The following is an 18,231-nucleotide window of genomic DNA, read 5'->3' as shown; positions in this document are numbered from 1 at the left end:
AGCCATGTCTCATTCAGTTAGCTGAGGTGCAGGTAAAGGATTCTAAAACCTGCTGCTGGTCAGCTCAGTGTTGCACACCTTACTTCCAATTTCTGTAGCTACTGAGGCAGAAGAATCACGTGAGCCCAGGAATCACCAGCCAGCCCAGACAACATAGCAAGACCCGGTCTCCCACCAAGCATGGTGGAGCACCTCTGTAATCCTTGGAATTTGGGAGGCTGAGGCAGAGGATCATGAGCTCAAAGCCAGCCTCAGCATCTTAGCGAGGCCCTAAGCAACTTAGACAGACCTTGTCTCAGAAGAAAAACATTAAAGGACTGGGGATGTAGCTCAGTGGTTAAGCGCCCCTGGGTTCAATCCCCGGTAACCCAAAACAAAAAACAAAAAACAACAACAAGAACAAAAAAAAAAAACAGCTCAAGGATAGAAGCCCACAGCACCTAGAGAAACTATTCCCCAGCTTCCCTGCTGCTCACAATACCAGTGCTCCCTTCCAGAGCCAGGTGAAGCCACAGGAACCAGAGCAAAGACAGAACCCACAACCTTCCAGAGGAGGGTCACGGGCACTGCCTGGTTTTGCATCCATGCCCTGGTCCTGCCCAGTTCCTGAGTGGGACCGCAGGCCCGGAAAGCCAAGAGCAGCAGCCCAGCTTCCACAGCTGGGCCCCAGTCCCACCCCTTTCAGGAGCATCAACTTGTGAAGTGACTGGGCAGCTACCTTCTCTTCTATTTAAGGCAGGCCTTGTCAGAGGCTGCTACTTGCCATGCTGGGCACAGGGGCACCTGACCAGCATGTCACCTTGGGTGGCTCACCTGGTCAGCCTGCAATTCTCCATTGCCTGTTGCTGGGCTTTCAGCTGCCACCAGACAGGGTCCTCCCCTGACTTCAGCCTTCAGGGGGATTACCTCCTGGCAGGCCTTTTCCCTCTCCATGGTGACTATCTGCAGGTGAGACACAGGCCTCAAGTGACCCTCTGTGACAGGTAAGCGAGGGGCCAGCAGAGCTATCACTTAGTGGGACCTGTGCCTGCCTCTAGGGTACTCCTTGAGCCCCCACCTCGTCCCTCCTTTCCTCCCTCTCTCCCTCCCCAGTTGCCCCCTCCAGGTGCTGGCTAGACCCCCAAATGCTCTGGCAGCTTCCTCTCTGATGTACTGTTTTGGCCTTACTGTTGGAGTGCATTGTGTTGCAACCCCACTCAAGACATCTTCTGGCTTTTCTCCCAGAGGGAGAAAGGACAGTGGATGCTCCGCACAGCAGCCTTCCTGGGGCTGGTGGTCCAGCAGAGAATGCTTCCTGCTTCTCTCTGAAAGAAGAGGGCTGCTTGGGGACTGTCACAGGAGGCTGGGGGATGCCTTTGGGCCACCAGGGAGGGTGCTTGTACTGGGGATTGAACCTAGGGCTTTGTGCATGTAAGGCAAGCACTCTACCAACTGAGCTGTATCCCCAGCCCTGGGTGCTTGTACTTGAAACACACCTGCTGTTGGCCCAGGCTGAAGGTTCTGAAATGTGAAAGGTTCAGGTCAGAAGCTATAGGCAGAAGCTGGGAAAAGAGCCCCGGGCTGTGCAAGGGGTTTGGGGGAGGACCCCAGGAAACTGGCTTCAGGTCACTGACGGACTGTGTGCAGGAGGCAAGTTCCCGGTGAGGCGCGCTCTCCTCAACCAGGAGAAGCGGATGTGGGGGTATTTGTAGTGTCAGTTTGCCCAGGTGATGGTGCTCAAAGTTGTTCTATCAAACACCAGGGCAAGTGTTGCTGCAAAGATTTTTTAGATGTGATGAACATTTAAATCAATAAACCAAGCACAGCCAGGAATGGTGGCACCTGCCTGTAATCCCAGCTACTTGGGAGACTGAGGTAGGAAGATCGAGTTTAATTTAGCAAGACCTTGTCTCAAAATTTTAAAAAAGGGGGAGTGAGAGATGAAGCTCAGAGGTAGAGCACTTGCCTAGCATGGGCATGGCCCTGAGTTCCATCCCCAGTATGGAAAAGAAAATAAAAATAGACTGAGAAGAGCAGGTGACCCTCCAGACTGTTGGTGGGCCTCGTTTAATCAATTGAAGACCTTGACTGAGGTCCTGGCAAAGAATGGAATGCTGCCTTTGGACTCAAGATTGCAACATCAGCTCTTGCTAGAATACCCAGCCTGTGGTCTTACCCTGCAAATTTCTGGCTCACCCTCCCCCACAATTGTGAGAGAAGTTCCCAGGTTGCTCTGCTACAGGACCTCTGGACTTCAATGCTCACGTGCTTACCCACGTGGTGTGGCAGGCGGCGTTTCGGGAAGGTCTGCTCTACCTCTCCTCGGGCCTGCTAGCATGTCCTGGGCCCATGCTGAAGCCACAGCAGTACAGGCCTGGGCAGATGACCTCAGAGGTTGTTGCCTACTCCACAGACCTGGGCTGGGCCGAGGCTGGTGGGTCTCAGAGGAACCTTGACCTTCTCAGCTCTCACTGTGCTTTCCTTGCAGGCCTGATAGCTTCAACGGCCACGGCTACCACCTCTTCCAGGCCATGAGGTTTGGTATTGAGGAGATAAACAACTCCACGGCCCTGCTGCCCAATGTCACCCTGGGGTACGAGCTGTATGACGTCTGTTCGGAGTCAGCCAACCTGTATGCCACCCTGAACATGCTCTGCCTGCCGGGGACGCACCACATAGCGCTCCAAGAAAGCCTTTCCCGCTACGCGCCCAGGGCAGTGGCAATCATCGGGCCTGACAACACCAACCATGCTGTCACCACTGCTGCCGTGCTGAGCCCCTTCCTGGTGCCCCTGGTAAGCAGGGGCCTCAGTGGTTTGGCAAGTTCAGCCTGGGCTGGGGCACGTGGGTGAGGACAGCTGCGCCCTCCAAGGCTGGTCTGGCTCTCCAGACCTCCAGTCTTGCTCCTTAGTCACACTGCAGAGGTCTCTACCTGCCCCAGCCCACTTCCTTCCTCTCCGGGAGCTGCCTCCAGATCCCCCTGCCTCAGCCCTCACTGAAACTTGTTCCCTTGGGAACTGCTGCATTTGACTACTCCCCCTTGGCCCTCCACAGCCCTCTCTCCATCCAAAGCCTCCCCCTCCTTCAGTAATGGTTGAAACCTTTCCTCCCCGTGGTGCATGACCTTCACATCACCTGTCTCCTCCTGGCTCAGAGGTGGGGGATCCCTCTGCTTGTTGGCACCAGCTCCTGCTTGGGCCTGTCAGTCTCCCACCCTGGTCTGCAGGTGTGTGGGGCTCCCTTTGCCCTCCCGGGCTCTTTCCACCCCTTCCCACTAGAACTCGTGCTCACAGCATTGCTCCTTCTCATTTGCTCCTCCACCTGTGGCCCAGAATCCTGCCCCACCATGCCTGTTCTAGCCCCAGTACCTTCTAGATTTCCGAAGCCAGTGAGCCCCCTTTCAGCCCCGTGTCCTGACTTCTGAGCCCCGTGCCCATGGACATTGCCACTTCAGGCGCCAGCAGCAGGTTCCACACTGAATGCATCTCTCCCCCCATGAGAGACTCTTTTCTTCTTGTAGTTCCAGCCCTGACCCTATTGGTCCCTCCAGGCCAAGATGCTCAGCTGTCCTACCCCTTAGTGCTCCCCTGTTCCTGCTTCTTGCCTTTCATCTGCTGCCTCGGCTGCTCCATTTTCCTTCTCAACACGGCCATGTCCAGCCCTTCCTCTCTACTGCCACAGCCTTCCTTCAGAGCACCACGACTCATCTGGTCTGGAGCGTCTTCTAACACATTCTCACTGAGATTAGAGGTGTATTCCTCAAACAACCAATGTCATTTCTCAGGCTCGCCCCATGGCCTGGAGAGAAGACCAAGCCCTCGGGCCAGGCCGAGGACCTCTAGCCAGGCAGAAGCCCTTGTCAGTCCCCAAACACACCATACTGTGGCACTCCTGTAGGCAGGTTTGCTCCCTGTGCTCAGAACGCAGGACTCCGCCACCTGCCCAGCAGCCAGAGTCCACCCCTCTCCAGCTGCTTCCCACTGTAGCCTCCAGCTGGTGCCTCAGACTGGGTCAAGCATGGCTCTCCTGTCTCCTTCCTCCCCGTATCCCTACACCCAGCACAGGGCTGGCACTGGGGGACCTCAGTTGAGGTTGCTGCTGCTGATCTCACTGAATGGGACCCCCACAGATCAGCTACGAGGCCAGCAGCATGGTGCTCAGCACGAAGTGGCAATACCCCTCTTTTCTGCGTACCATTCCCAGCGACAAGTACCAAGTAGAGATCATGGTGCTGCTGCTACAGAGGTTCCAGTGGGTCTGGGTCTCTCTGGTTGGCAGCGATGGCGACTATGGGGAGCTGGGGGTGCAGGCGCTGGAGGACCTGGCCACGAAGCGGGGCATCTGCATTGCTTTCAAGGGCATTGTGCCTTCCTCTGCCCAAGTGGGTGATGAGGAGATGCGGAGCATGGTGCGCCACCTGGCCCTTGCCAGGACAACCGTGGTGGTGGTTTTCTCCAGCCGGCAGCTGGCTGGAGTGTTCTTCAAGTCCGTGGTGCTGGCCAACCTGACTGGTAAGGTATGGATCGCCTCAGAAGACTGGGCCATCTCCACACATATCACCAGTGTGCCTGGGATCCAGGGCATCGGGACAGTGCTGGGTGTGGCCATCCAACAGAAGCTTGTCCCTGGCTTGAAGGAGTTCGAGGAGGCCTATGCCCGGGCTGGCAAGGGGGCCCCCAGGTCCTGCCCCAAGGGCTCCTGGTGTAGCACCAATCAGCTCTGCAGCAAGTGCCAAACTTTCACAGAACATACGACGCCCGAGCTTGGGGCCTTCTCCATGAGTTCTGCCTACAATGTGTACCGGGCAGTGTATGCTGTGGCCCATGGCCTCCACCAGCTCCTGGACTGTGCCTCTGGAGCCTGTTCCAAGGGCCAAATCTACCCCTGGCAGGTAAGAGTCAAGCCCCAGGCCCCTGAATCAGGGAGAAGAGCCAATCCTGAGACAGGCACAGTGGGCACTCTTGGTCACCCCAAAAAACCAATGACTTGAGGGATGACAGTCTTCCCTTAGACAAATCCTTCTCCTTTCTGAACCTTGCCTTCTCCCCACCACCATACCCCAGAAATGACAAGGGCTAAAACAAAATATCCACCAAGGAGTCCTTTGCTAGAGGCCTCCTCTGGGAGGACCAATGGGAAGGGCTCTGAGGAAGTGACAGCAGGTGTCCCAGGGAGCCTGAAATCACCCAGGTCAGAAACCCAAGAAGGCCCCTGGCCCCTGCTTCTTGCAATCTGGTTCTGTGTGGTCTGCCGTAGCTTCAGGATGTCTGTCTGTTTTAGCTTCTGGAGCAGATCTATAAGGTGAATTTCCCTTTACATGAGGACACTGTGACATTTGATGACAATGGGGACCCTCTCAGTGGCTATAACATCATCGCCTGGGACTGGATTGGGCCCAAGTGGACCTTCAGAATCATTGGCTCCTTCATATGGTCCCCAGTTCAGCTGGACATAAATTACACCGATATCCGGTGGCATGGAAAGGACAATCAGGTAATGGAATGTGGTTGCTCACCAGGTGATTGCTTCTTGGGGGCCAGGAGCTTGACAGTGGCACCTACCCAGGGCAGGAAGGGCACCCCAGGTACTAGACTGCCATCACTCTCCCCACCCTGCAGGGATGGTAGACAGATGCCTGCCTGGATGCTGCTGCACACATAGCCAGGGGCTCTGCCTTGGGAGTGATCTCCAAGGGCAGAGGCATGGAGATTCTGCTTTCTGTTCCACACGTGAACTGTCCTTTGACTTGGGCTCTTCTATGTGACTACAGTACACCTGTGGCTTCTTACAGGTACCTACATCTGTGTGTACCCAAGACTGTGTTGAAGGGCACCGTCGGGTGGTCGTGGGTTTCCACCACTGTTGCTTTGAGTGTGTGCCCTGTGAGGACGGGACCTTCCTCAACAAGAGTGGTGAGTGAACAAGTGGGTGGCCAGTGACCAGCACTCCAGGGGGCTACACAGCAGGTAGAAGAACCTCTCCCAGGCCCTGTGTGTACACTCAGCCCCGGATAGTCACTGGGCTGCCAGTTAGGTGCAGGTTGGCAGACACCTGTCACCAGATTGAATTCTGATCAAGCAGACAGAGACAACAAAAGGAAAGCTGTAGGCCAAGGCGTGTCCTCTATCAGAGAGCTCACATCACATCTGCAAAAGCATCTTATCCTGAGTTCAACCTCTTTGTTCCCCTGGACGTAGCTCTTTGTACTCTCCCATCCTACCTATGGGATGTTGCCCATGCTGAACACGGCCAGTACCTAGACTCCTGGGAGCATGTGTGCTGCAGGAAAGAGTCCCACTCAGCGATGCAAAGTGGAGACCAGAGAGCATCTTATGTAGCTAAGGGCTCAGCCCAGAGCTGGACTCCAGGGGTCACATGCTTCACTTTCACTCTCTGTGGGGATGGGACAGAGAGTCTCTGTCCTCAGAGAGTCAGGACTCAGAAATCATACAGCAGAAGTCCAGAAAGGTGGGTTTGGCTGGTGGAAGTGCTGGGAAGACATGAACACATCCTTCCTTTCCCCAGTCCTACTTTGTTCACCTGGCTCTCAGAACCACCTTTGCTTTCCCTTTCAGACCTCTACAGATGCCAACCTTGCGGGAAAGAAGAGTGGGCACCTGAGGGAAGTCCGACCTGCTTCCCACGCACGGTGGTGGTTTTGACTTGGCAGGAGCCCATCTCTTGGGTGCTGCTGGCGGCTAATACACTACTGCTACTGCTGCTGGTTGGGACTGCTGGCCTGTTTGCCCGGCACCTAGATACCCCTGTGGTGAGGTCGGCTGGAGGTAGGCTGTGCTTCCTCATGCTGGGCTCCCTGGCAGCGGGTAGCTGCAGCCTCTATGGTTTCTTTGGGGAGCCCACGCTGCCTGCGTGCTTGCTGCGCCAGGCACTCTTTTTCCTGGGTTTTGCCGTCTTCCTATCCTGCCTGACCGTTCGCTCCTTCCAACTCGTCATCATCTTCAAGTTTTCTACCAAGGTGCCCAGGTTCTACCGTGCTTGGGTCCAAAATCATGGTGCTGGCCTGTTTGTGATGATCAGCTCAGTGACCCAGCTGCTCATCTGCCTAACCTGGCTCGTAGTGTGGACGCCACAGCCCACCAGGGAATATCGGCGCTTTCCCCAGCTAGTGGTGCTCGAGTGCACAGAGGGCAACTCACTGGGATTCCTGCTGGCTTTCACGTATAATAGCCTCCTTTCGGTCAGTGCCTTTGCCTGCAGCTATCTGGGCAAGGACTTGCCAGAAAACTACAGTGAGGCCAAATGTGTTACCTTCAGCCAACTCCTCAACTTTGTATCCTGGATCACCTTCTTCACCATGGTCAGCGTCTACCAGGGCAAGTACCTGCTCGTGGTCAATGTGCTGGCCTTGCTGACCTGCCTGAGCAGCGGCTTCGGTGGTTACTTCCTGCCCAAGTGCTACGTGATCCTCTGTCGCCCAGACCTCAATAACACAGGGCACTTTCAGGCCTCCATCCTGGACTACACGAGGCGCTGCAGCTCCACCTGACCAGCGGGTCAGGCAGAGCCAGCCGGGCGGAGCAGGATGGGCTGTCAATCTGTCCTGCCCTGAGGTTGAAGGTCAAACTGAGTGGAGGGCCTGGAGGTCCGGGAGGTCTTTGGGCGCCCCAGTCTTAGCATGCAATGTGTCACCGCGCGGGCGAACAGAGTCCAGGCTCCGGGCGGCCAATAAAGAGGTGAAACGAGTGTTTGTGTCCCAGCGGCTCGTGCTGTCGGGAGAGGGTGGGGCCTCGCCTTTCCAAGTCTGAGCGCGGCGAGGCCTGGCGCCCAGCGTGGCGTTGCCAAGCAACTCCGGAGGGTGGGCCCGTCGCCAACTCGGCTCGCCACGCCCCCTACGTCCATTGGCGGTTCTCAGGGGCCCCGCCCCCAGGGGCAGAGCTGAAAGCCCTACGCCTCGGAGTCTTTCCACCCCGGCGGCGCGCCCTGACGTCACTTCCGGAGCGGCGTTGGCGGCGTCTGCGCACGGTGGGCGGGGCACGTCGGGCCGTGACAGTTGGTCCGTGGGCTGTGGAAGGGAAGAGACGGAAGTGGGGCCGGTGCAGCGGGTGCAGGAAGGACCGGTCCGGGTGAGGAGGGCACGGGGCATGGGAGGGGGACTGCGGGCCGCCTTAGCCGCCGACCGTAGTGTGGCCGCGGCCGCCTTCCGCCCGCCTCTCGCGACCTGCGTGTGCAGCGTGGGCTCCGCTCACGTGTGCGCGGCCTCCGCCCTCCCCGGGTCGGGGTCCTCCGGCTGAGCCTGGCCCATCTGTCGCGCTCGTCTCCCGTCCCCTTTCCTCAAACTTTGATTCTTCCCAGCCGCACTCTTCACGACCCTGCCCTGTCCCCGCCATGCCCTCCCCCGCACCATCCTCTGGCCAATCCAGTATGACCCCCGCCCCGCGGGAGGCTGTCAGTGCCTTCCTGTGCTCCGCGTGCACCCTTTAACCTTGACCCAGGCCCTTTTCCTCATCAGTGTGTCCATCCTCCCTTTTCGATCTCGTCAAATCCAGGGACTTTATCTTATTCTCGGTTGGGCTGACCAGGGTGTCACTTCTGCCTTCTTCCCCTTCAGACCATGGATGGCTCCTTCGTTCAGCACAGTGTGAGGGTTCTGCAGGAGCTCAACAAGCAGCGGGAGAAGGGCCAGTACTGCGATGCCACCCTGGACGTGGGGGGCCTGGTGTTCAAGGCACACTGGAGTGTCCTCGCCTGTTGCAGCCACTTCTTCCAGAGCCTCTATGGGGATGTCCCAGGGGGCAGTGTTGTCCTCCCTGCTGGCTTCTCTGAGATCTTTGGCCTCCTGTTGGATTTTTTCTACACTGGTCACCTCGCTCTCACCTCAGGGAACCGGGATCAAGTGCTCCTGGCAGCCAGGGAATTGCGAGTGCCAGAGGCTGTGGAGCTGTGCCAGAGCTTCCAGCCCAAAACTTCAGTGGGACAGGCATCAGGTGGCCAGAGTGGGTTGGTGAAACCTGCCTCTCGGGATATGAACAGCCACCTCAAGGAGCCCACAGACTTGGAGGAAGAGGAAATTACAAGAACTCTCGGGCTAGTCCCCAGGGATCAGGAACCTAGAGACAGTCGCAGCCCCCAGAGACCCCAGCTCATCTCCCCTATTCAGAGTGAGAGCCCCTCCTTCCTCTCTGGAAAACTCAAGCAGGCTCTGAAGCCTTGTCCCTCAGATGACAAAGAGTCTGAGGACTGCAAAGTGCCCCCAAGGCCCTTTGAGACTGAAGGTGCCCAACTGCAGGGCGGGTGTAATGAGGTACTGTGCCCAGGGAACCAGGGAGGCAAAATGGGGGAAATGCAGACATTTGTGGGGTGCTCTGGACCCCAAAGTAGGAGCTCTGTTTTGTGGAACAGGCGTTCTGTGAACATAGGAAGTCAGTGACCTTAGCTGACCATTCTGTGAGTCACAACTGTCTGTGGTTGCCAACTTCCTTGGGGATGGAATGGGCAACTCAGGGTTACAGGTGTTTCCTTAGAGTAGTGAAATCTGGCCAGGCTTCTTGTTTCTCATAGAAATAGCCACTTCCCCCCAAATCCAAGATTCAGATGTCTGCCCTAGGCCCCTGAAGGGACCTATTCCTGATGTAAGGACTCATCTGGGTTGGGGTTTGGTATGGAACTAAAGCTGGGTCCCCACAACCCCTGCTGATTAATTTGGTGACCCCACCCCCTCCTGCTGCCTCCTCTGCTCTAGTGGGAAGTGGTGGTTCAAGTTGAGGACGACGGGGATGGCGATTACGTTTCTGAGCCTGAGACTGTGCTGACCAGGAGGAAGTCAAGCATAATCAGAAAGCCCTGTGCTGCAGAGCCAGCTCTGGGTGCAGTTTCCCTAGCAGCCGAGCCCGCTGAGAACAGAAAAGGTACAGCGGTGCCGGTTGAATGTCCCACATGTCATAAAAAGTTCCTCAGCAAATATTATCTAAAAGTCCACAACAGGTAAACACTGTTTTTCTACTTTCTTTTCCTGTCTGCCATTCCCATGTTGGGGGAGGGGACCTGTACTTCCCACTTGTGGGCTTTGTAGGGGCTCGGGGCTCTAGCTCAGACTCACATAGTGCCTGGTGTGGGCATACCTCTCTGATTATCAGGGAGTGGGAACCTGGTTTGGGGTCAGCTTTTCCCCCCTCTCTTACTGTGTGTCTTTTGGTTGGAGATGGGTTAGTAGACACCTTGTCAACAGGTTTTGCCCTCTGTGGACTTTGACCTTCACCTGGCTTCTTTTGCGGGGAGTGGAAAAACCTGTGATCTCTGAACTGAAACTAGTGCCTGACCTAGGAATTTCTAAAGCCTGGCAGTGTGGGCTTTGGGCCAAGGCGCTCATCTGTAGAATTGGTGCTATCTACATTTCTGGGGACTTCAGCTTTGAGGTGTCAGCAGAGCATAAAAGACCATTTGTCTAAAGCTGCTGGTCCAGTAAGGTAACCAGCAGTCCTGTGGGTCTCTTTTAATTTAAAAGTAGTTATTTCAGTTTCTCAGACACATTTAGTCCCATCTCAAGTGCCTGGTAGCCTTGTGGCTCCTGGTTGCTAAACAGACAGTGTAGACATTCCATTATCCTGGAGAGTTCTCTTGTACAGAGCTGCTCTGGAGAGCCTGCGAAGCCTCTGGGGATAGCAGGTAGGTGACAAGCTTTCCATTCCTGCTATTCTGCAGCCCAGGACATCACGGTGCGGTGCGCTTTCCTAGCAAGCCAGGTAGTGTCACACACCTCTTCTCAGTCTGATGCTCTGGGGAGCCACTGGTGATCCAGGAATTGGAGCTGGTGGTGACACCTTTTTGCTACACCTGTGTTCAGCCTCAGGGCAGCTACTGCTAGTGAAGCCTTTGGGCAATCTCAGTATGTGGGGAACCCTGGCATGGTCTCTTCTGCCCAGCCACTTAGGCTCTGTGCCACTGAAAGACTCCAGTGCAGAACAGTCTCCATCTCTCTTTATCTTGGGCTGTGTGTTGCTGGATGGCCCTGAGAGCTGTGAGGGTGAGGCCATTGAGCAGGACCCGCGGACAGTTGATGTAGTAGCAGGGATGAGAGGATTGTTTGGCCTCTGGCAGGTTGTGAGGGCTCTCGAAGCGTAGCCCATGGGCTCTGAGGTCAGGGTTCATTTAATTCACTTATCCCACAGACTGCCTGATAGGGCTGGCATGTGGCTCAGTGTAGAGCACTTGCCTAGCATGCATGAGGCCCTGGGTTCAATCCCCAGTGCCACCCCCAAATAATAACAAATTGCCAGATAGCTGACAAGACTTGTGGGCACTCAGGATACACTAGTGAACAAAACAGAGGTCCTTATTGAGGGCTTACCTTCTGGTCTGGCAGTGCAGATGAAAGTGTAAAAACCTAACAAACATGTAGTGTGACAGAGTGAGATGTGCATTGGAGAGAAGTAGAGTGGGTCCAGGGACTGGGGTCAGCGAGGGGACAGTTGCTCTCTTAAAGGGTCATGATCTGGGTGACTTACAGGGAAGGAGAAATTTGAGCAAGGATTCAAAGTGGCTGAGGAAGCCATCCACTGGGGAGAGCATCTGGGCAGGGACAGAAGCCTGCAGGAGGCTCTTGCTAGGAGTGAGGCAGGCAGGTCGAGGTGCTGTGAAGGGCGAAGGCCGTTCTCCAGAGCCAGGCTAACAAGGTAAGGGGCAGGCCAACTCGAGGAGGGCCACCAAGGTTCTTGTTGAACTGGGAAGCACTGGCAGCGTGAGCCAAGAGGTGGTGAAAGCTGACTTGGTTTAAAAGGGTTCCTCTGGCTTCTGAATGTAAACCTGCCAGGGAGGCTGGTGCAGAGGGGAGGACATGCATTAGCTCACGTGGGGCTCAGAGCTGCTGTTGCAGTGTGTGGTCGCAGCAAGGTGCAGGGTTTGGATTTTGGCCAGTGTGAAGATGCAGCCTACAGAGGCTCTGGGAAGACAGGCGTTCCTCCGGGTAGTCAGAGCCCAGAGATACTACTACCTCAGAAAGAAGACTGCTAGCCAGGCCTCCCCCGTCACCTCCATGGAACCACTTAAGGAGGCTGGCAGAGGTGGGGCTCAGGCTGGCTCCCAGCTGTCTCCTCCAGCACAGAGCTGTGTGGGCTATGGCCTGGGGTTCCTTCTCCTTAGAGCCTCTGTGCTGGAAGGGGATTCTGGGCTTGTTCCCTGCACGTTCACCAGCTGGGGTCTCAGGTCACGTGATGAACCATGGCCAGTCTCAGGACACATCTTCCTCCCTGCTGTGCAGCACTGGTCAGTAGTAGGGCCTTGGGTGAGGGAGAACCAGGAAACCCTCTCAGCCCCCACACCCCTGTGGCTTCTCCTGGCAGGAAACACACTGGGGAGAAACCCTTTGAGTGTCCTAAATGTGGGAAGTGTTACTTTCGGAAGGAGAACCTCTTGGAGCATGAAGCCCGGAATTGCATGAACCGCTCAGAACAGGTACTTGGGAGCTGACCCAGGTACTCATGGGCAGGGGCACACTGGCCCACATCTTGGTGCTATCTGGGCAGGGCCCCAGGAGACCTTCTCTGATGGGGACTGTAAACTCAAGATAGCTGCAGGGTTCCTGGATGTCATCAGGTCCACACCCTGGTACATGTGGGATATAGGCCTCCAGGGCAGAAGGGACAAGCCCTGGAAGGACATTTTGGGTTTGCTTGCTGAAGTCCCTGGCCCAGTTCTACCCTGTTTTGGAGAAGGAATGGCTCCTGGGAAGGGCCTCCTGGCCACCTGCCCACCCATCCCAGAGTTGTCCATGTGAGTGGGGTCTGGCTAACTCCCACCCTTCTCTTCCCAGAGTCCTGTTGGTGGCAGTTGGGACCAGGGACTGTGGGTGAGGTCATTTGGTCCCTGCCCCCAGCCTGTCAGGGCCTGAGGTGGGCAAGCCCTTCTCAGCACGTGGTAGTTTGCAGTGCCCAGTGATGGTCAGGGCAGGTGGGTTACATGTTGCCCTCTCCCGCCCTAGCGCCCCCCGCCCCAGGCAGACTCTTCCCAGCAGCAAGTGGAAGCCCCTGCAGAGGCTGCTCTCACAAGCAGAGACCCCCCCTGATGCTGGCCCTGCTTGCCCCTCACACTGCCAGGTCTTCACGTGCTCCGTGTGCCAGGAGAACTTTCGCCGGAGGATGGAGCTGCGGGTGCACATGGTGTCCCACACTGGGGAGATGCCTTACAAGGTCAGCTCAGCCTGGTCCCAGAGCTGAGGGCCTGGGTGGAGTGGGTGCTGGCCCCAGAATCCTTCCTGCTGAGCCCTTTGCCTGGTGCCATGCACCTATCCCCTGACAGGGGTTGAGGAACCTACCTTCTCTGCCCATCCATTGACCCCCATCTGTGGGTGGGGCCACTGGCCACAGCCTCACCTCCAGGGTCCTTTTTGGGCCTGTCTCTTTCCAGGGGGGGCAGGTTCAGCATCCCTCTGGGCATGGCATGGGCAGCTGAGCACAGCCCCTTCCCTCTAAGCTGTCCTTCGCACCAGATCAGGCACCCTCCTTGATCTTGGACTGGGCCCTGCCCATACTCTGCTCCCAGTAGCTGGGGTTCCCTTGGTGCAGGCTGCCCTGGAGTTGACTGTGGGCCTGTTTTCCAGTGTTCCTCCTGCTCCCAGCAGTTCATGCAGAAGAAGGACTTGCAGAGCCACATGATCAAGCTGCATGGAGCCCCCAAGCCTCATGCTGTAAGTGCCAGACTGGGCTGGGCCCAGGTGCTCTCACGCAGCATGAGCAGAGCGAGGCAGCTGTGGCTGTACCCAGAATGGGCAGGAGGCCCTATGGTTTATGTCACTGGGGGATAGTAGGGGCCTGTGGGGATCCTAGGCAACCCCATGCTGTCCTCACCTGGCCCTGGGCCCTCTGCCCCACAGTGTCCTACCTGTGCCAAGTGCTTCCTGTCCCGGACAGAGCTGCAGCTGCATGAGGCTTTCAAGCACCGTGGGGAGAAGCTGTTTGTGTGTGAGGAGTGTGGGCACCGGGCCTCGAGCCGCAATGGACTGCAGATGCACATCAAGGCCAAGCATAGGTGCGTGTCAGCCCGTCCTCGCTCGGGGTCTGGCCCTGCTGCCAGCAGCTGAGCTGGGAAGGCGGCACTTGCTCACGTTCACAAGGGTGTCCGTGCTTTCACCCGAGTCCAGTGCCTGCAGCTTTTCTGGGGTTTTGGGGACCTGTGGGACAAGCAAGGGCTTGCTAGGTGCAGAAGCTGGGAAAAGGGCTTCAGACTACGATGAGGCACTGTATCTCTGGGGGCAAGTTCTTAGTTTCCTGTGACTTCCTGCTCCACAGACTCCTTTCTGTTGTTGGACAGTGTTCCCCCCAAGCCCTCCTGCCCAGTGTTCCTAGCTGTAGCAGTCAGGGGCCGCTTTCCTCTGTGATGGCCTTACTTTGTCTCCTGCCCAAACAGGAACGAGCGGCCATACGTCTGTGAGCTCTGCAGCCACGCCTTCACTCAGAAGGCCAACCTCAACATGCACCTGCGCACGCACACGGGCGAGAAGCCCTTCCAGTGCCACCTCTGTGGCAAGACCTTCCGCACCCAAGGTGAGGCAGGCCCCTTGCCTCCTTGTCCTGGGCCCAAGTCCAGTGGCTGAGCCCCTGCCTTGTTCCCACAGCCAGCTTGGACAAGCACAACCGCACCCACACGGGTGAGAGGCCCTTCAGCTGTGAGTTCTGTGAGCAGCGCTTCACGGAGAAGGGGCCCCTCCTGAGGCATGTGGCTAGCCGCCACCAGGAGGGCCGGCCCCACTTCTGCCAGATCTGTGGCAAGACCTTCAAAGGTACGGGGGTACCCAAGGCTGGGTGACCCGAGTGGGAGGGTGTCCCTAGAGGAAGGCAACATGGGCCTACAGATGCTCCTCAGCAGCCGAGCCTCCCTGCCAGCAGATCTTCTGTCTTCCAAGTGCTGACAGAGATGAGTAGAGCTGCCCCAGTGCAGGTGGGCCTGGGGCTCCCCAGGGCCCTGGGCAGTCATGACCTCGGGGAGGTGTTGTAGAGCCTGGCAGCTCCTGGCCCCAAGTAGTGGGGGGCACCCTTGCCTAGGGCCTCCTGCTGTGTTTCCTCCTGGGCCCTGGAATCCCGGCCTGTAGTCTCAGGGCACCTCTCTGCCATGTTCCCTTCTCTCCTGATGCCTGTGCCCTGCCCCTCCTGCAGCTGTGGAGCAGTTACGTGTGCACGTCAGACGGCACAAGGGGGTGAGGAAGTTTGAGTGCACTGAATGCGGCTATAAGTTCACCCGGCAGGTAGGTGGCAGGTGGGGCCCATGGTCACCCCCGCCTTGCTGCCCCGATCCCTGAGCTCTGCTCCCTGCAGGCCCACCTGCGGAGGCACATGGAAATCCACGATCGGGTGGAGAACTACAACCCACGGCAGCGGAAGCTCCGCAACCTGGTCATCGAGGACGAGAAGATGGTGGTGGTGGCCCTCCAGCCACCTTCAGAGCTGGAGGTGGGCTCTGCTGAGGTCATCGTAGAGTCGCTGGCCCAGGGCAGCCTGGCCTCCCAGCTTCCTGGTCAGAGACTGTGTGCGGAGGAGAGCTTTGCTGGCCCAGGGGTCCTGGAGCCCTCCCTCATCATCACGGCTGCTGTTCCAGAGGACTGTGACACATAGCCCACCCTGTCTGCTTGGTCCCGGCCAATAAACCAGCTGGCTTTGGACTCGATGGCTCCAGCCTGTGCAGCAGTGTTTCCTGACGCCCTGCAACTGCAGGCCTGGACTCCAGTGGAGTGCTGCTTTCTTCCGCCTGCACCTTAGTGGCGCCCTGTCCAGTCCTCTGGACCTCGCAGCTTCCCCAGCTCCTCAGCTGAACAAGACGTGATGGGGGCAGCCTCGGGTGCCCAGCCCTCCGGCTGGATTTGTCCCACATCTATCTTCTGCCCCCCTTTTTTCCTCCTCCTACCCCTGTTCTTTCAGGATTTCAGAACTGATAGCGTTGGCCAGAGTTGGTAGTGTTCCTGTTTTATTGGAGGTGACACCAGGTAGAATTCATTACTAAGCCTCTGTGGAGTAGCCAGGGCCCGTGATGATGGCTTCACTGGCAGCCCAGTTCAGGAATGTCTGAGCACGCCTGGGGACCCGAGGAAGGCCGGGCTCCTGGCTAAGCAGGCTCTATCCCTTAGGAGTACCTAGCTCGGTCTGTGTCTAAGGGACCTGGGTGTAGGCAAGGCCAGGCTGTGGACGGGGAAGGGCCAGGTTCTGCAGCCATGGGTGCTGAGTTATGGAGGAGAGGCACAGTGCGCTGGCAGACTGCCTGTGTGCACGTTTCTTCCCCACTTCTTTCATTTCTAGCCCTGTGACCTGGGCAAGACACTGCTGCATCTCCATCTTTTAATGGGATTAGTATCATGCTATATACTTTGCAAAGGATTAAATGAGAAAGCTCACTGAATAATAAACCACTGCAGAATGTATCTGGGGACTGGGGGTTCTCCTCTGAGGATGTCACACACCACAGAGGTGCAGACTGGGGCTGGGTCTTCTCCGCTGGCCACTTGGGTTTTCTCACGGCATGGTGGCTGGGTGCCAAAAACATATCCCAAAAGCCAAAGCTGCAAGGCCTTTCTATGCTCAGCATTGGAAGTCATGAAGCATCACCTCTGTCCATTCTGCTGGCTGAGGCAGTCACCAGTCTCTTCCAGGAGTGCAGAGGGCGCATACACCCTCTGGCCACTTGACAGAATGTGTGTCAAGGAATCTGGACACATTTGTAAACTGCCCTACCCGCAGAGTAGCCTGAATCAGTGGTAACTGGTTCAAATGGTCATGACCCCAGTGGCCAGAGCTGGGCGCTGCAGAAATCCATCACTGGAAGGTTCCTGGACTGCATGACCCCATTCACAATGCTCCTAGAGCTGGAGGCTAGGAAGATGTTTTTAGACTCAGGGCCTTGTGCAAGTGAGGCAAGCACTCTACCAACTGAGCTATATCCCGTCCTCTTTAAAAATTTTGAGACAGGTTCTGGCTAAGTTGCTTAGGGCCTCGATGTATTGCTGAGGTTGATCTTCCAACTCCTGCCTCCTGCCTCAGCCTCCTGAGTCGCTGGGACTACAGGCATACGCCACTGCACCTGGCCCATCTTTCTTTTTAGTCCTTGATCACTGGGACCTCAGAGGTGATAATGTGTAGTGATCACAGCCCAGGTTGGGCTCTTTACTGTGTAGGTTATAAATACTTCACATCTGTTCTGGGAAGGGGTGTGGTGGTGTGCACCTGTGATCCTGGTGACTCAGGAAGCTGAGACAGGAGGATTGCAAGTTTGAGACCAGCATGGGCAATTTAATGAGATTGTCTCAAAAAGTAAGAAGGAACTGGGGACAGAGGTCAGTGGTAGAGCACTTGCCTGACATGTATGAGGTCTCTATTTTAAGGGCTCTACCAACCCAGGCCAGGTTATCCTGCAGGACTCCCCATACTGCACTTCCAGGAGGGATGAAGAGCTTTGAAATGGGAGGTGGCCAGTTCCTTGAGTTTAGAAATGCTCCCAGCATAATGGCCCGTCCCATTCTTATGCTTGATCTGTGATGAACTGAAAGGCCTGGGAAGCTCTGGAAAAGGCAGACACCCCTCAGACCCCAGCACTGGAACCTTCTCCTCTACTTTGTTCCCTGCACTGTGGTTTCAGTCCAAAGATTCCCCAGAATAGGATAAAGGCAATGACCTCAAACATATAGGAAATAGTTTTATTTCAAAAAGTATCGAAGGCATCATAAAACCTTAGACAGGATTCTCAACATTCATAAGCCTGGAGAACAGACAAAAATAAATATGCAAATTGTTCCCACCCCTGGGGCAGGATTGGAGGACTAAGGGTGTTCTTTATTATGAGTCTCTGAATCATATAAATATAGAATGCTATAGATCAGCATTAAATACTACTTTAGTTTTCATAACTTAAATGTCTTATAGACAGAAAAGTTCTATACATGTAACACATGGGGATGGCCCCACAGCCAAGGGTCCCAGGATCTATCCCAAAGTCAGTGTAGAGACCTCTGGTGGAGACCATACAGCCCAGAACCATGACAAAGGGGAAGCAGGAACAGAGGGTCTGGTGCTGGACCCCAGATGGAGGAAACTGGTCTTCACCATTCTTAACCCAGACTCCTAATGATGGAGACCTGGATATCTCTGGATCAGACAGGAGAGGGACACAGACCAAGCCCCATTGTTCCGGCACAGGTCCCCGGAGACAACGGGTAAGCCAGCCACCATGACGCAGTAGTGAACAGCAACCTAGAGCTCTTAAAGGCCCCACAGCCCATCCCAGATGACCTGCGGCAGCAGTGGCTGTGTCCCCAAGCAC

The 18,231-nt window shown here is 56.3% G+C and overlaps 2 protein-coding genes across 3 annotated transcripts; both read left to right on the top strand.

Annotated features, from left to right (window-relative positions):
- Positions 1–415: 415 nt before the first annotated feature.
- On the top strand, positions 416–7,677 carry Tas1r1 (taste 1 receptor member 1). Of its 2 annotated transcripts, none has more exons than XM_047565386.1 (6): positions 416–983; positions 2,468–2,774; positions 4,109–4,870; positions 5,260–5,472; positions 5,771–5,891; positions 6,555–7,677. In XM_047565386.1, the coding sequence occupies exons 1-6, from the start codon at positions 793–795 to the stop codon at positions 7,484–7,486; spliced, it is 2,526 nt and encodes an 841-aa protein (XP_047421342.1). In that variant the 5' UTR covers positions 416–792; the 3' UTR covers positions 7,487–7,677. The 2 variants fall into 2 exon arrangements, with proteins under 2 accessions (XP_047421342.1, XP_047421348.1); XM_047565392.1 differs by lacking the exon at positions 416–983 and adding an exon at positions 2,244–2,373.
- A 271-nt stretch (positions 7,678–7,948) lies between these two features.
- Positions 7,949–16,826, top strand: Zbtb48 (zinc finger and BTB domain containing 48). Its single transcript, XM_047565401.1, has 11 exons — positions 7,949–8,063; positions 8,549–9,241; positions 9,680–9,921; positions 12,276–12,387; positions 13,029–13,121; positions 13,532–13,618; positions 13,805–13,959; positions 14,338–14,474; positions 14,546–14,710; positions 15,084–15,172; positions 15,243–16,826. The coding sequence occupies exons 2-11, from the start codon at positions 8,552–8,554 to the stop codon at positions 15,537–15,539; spliced, it is 2,067 nt and encodes a 688-aa protein (XP_047421357.1). The 5' UTR covers positions 7,949–8,063; positions 8,549–8,551; the 3' UTR covers positions 15,540–16,826.
- The last annotated feature ends 1,405 nt before the right edge of the window (positions 16,827–18,231 follow it).

This window comes from Sciurus carolinensis, chromosome 1 (assembly GCF_902686445.1).
Source record: "Sciurus carolinensis chromosome 1, mSciCar1.2, whole genome shotgun sequence".
Lineage (NCBI taxonomy): Eukaryota > Metazoa > Chordata > Mammalia > Rodentia > Sciuridae > Sciurus > Sciurus carolinensis.
This window is presented reverse-complemented; position numbering and strand designations above follow the sequence as displayed.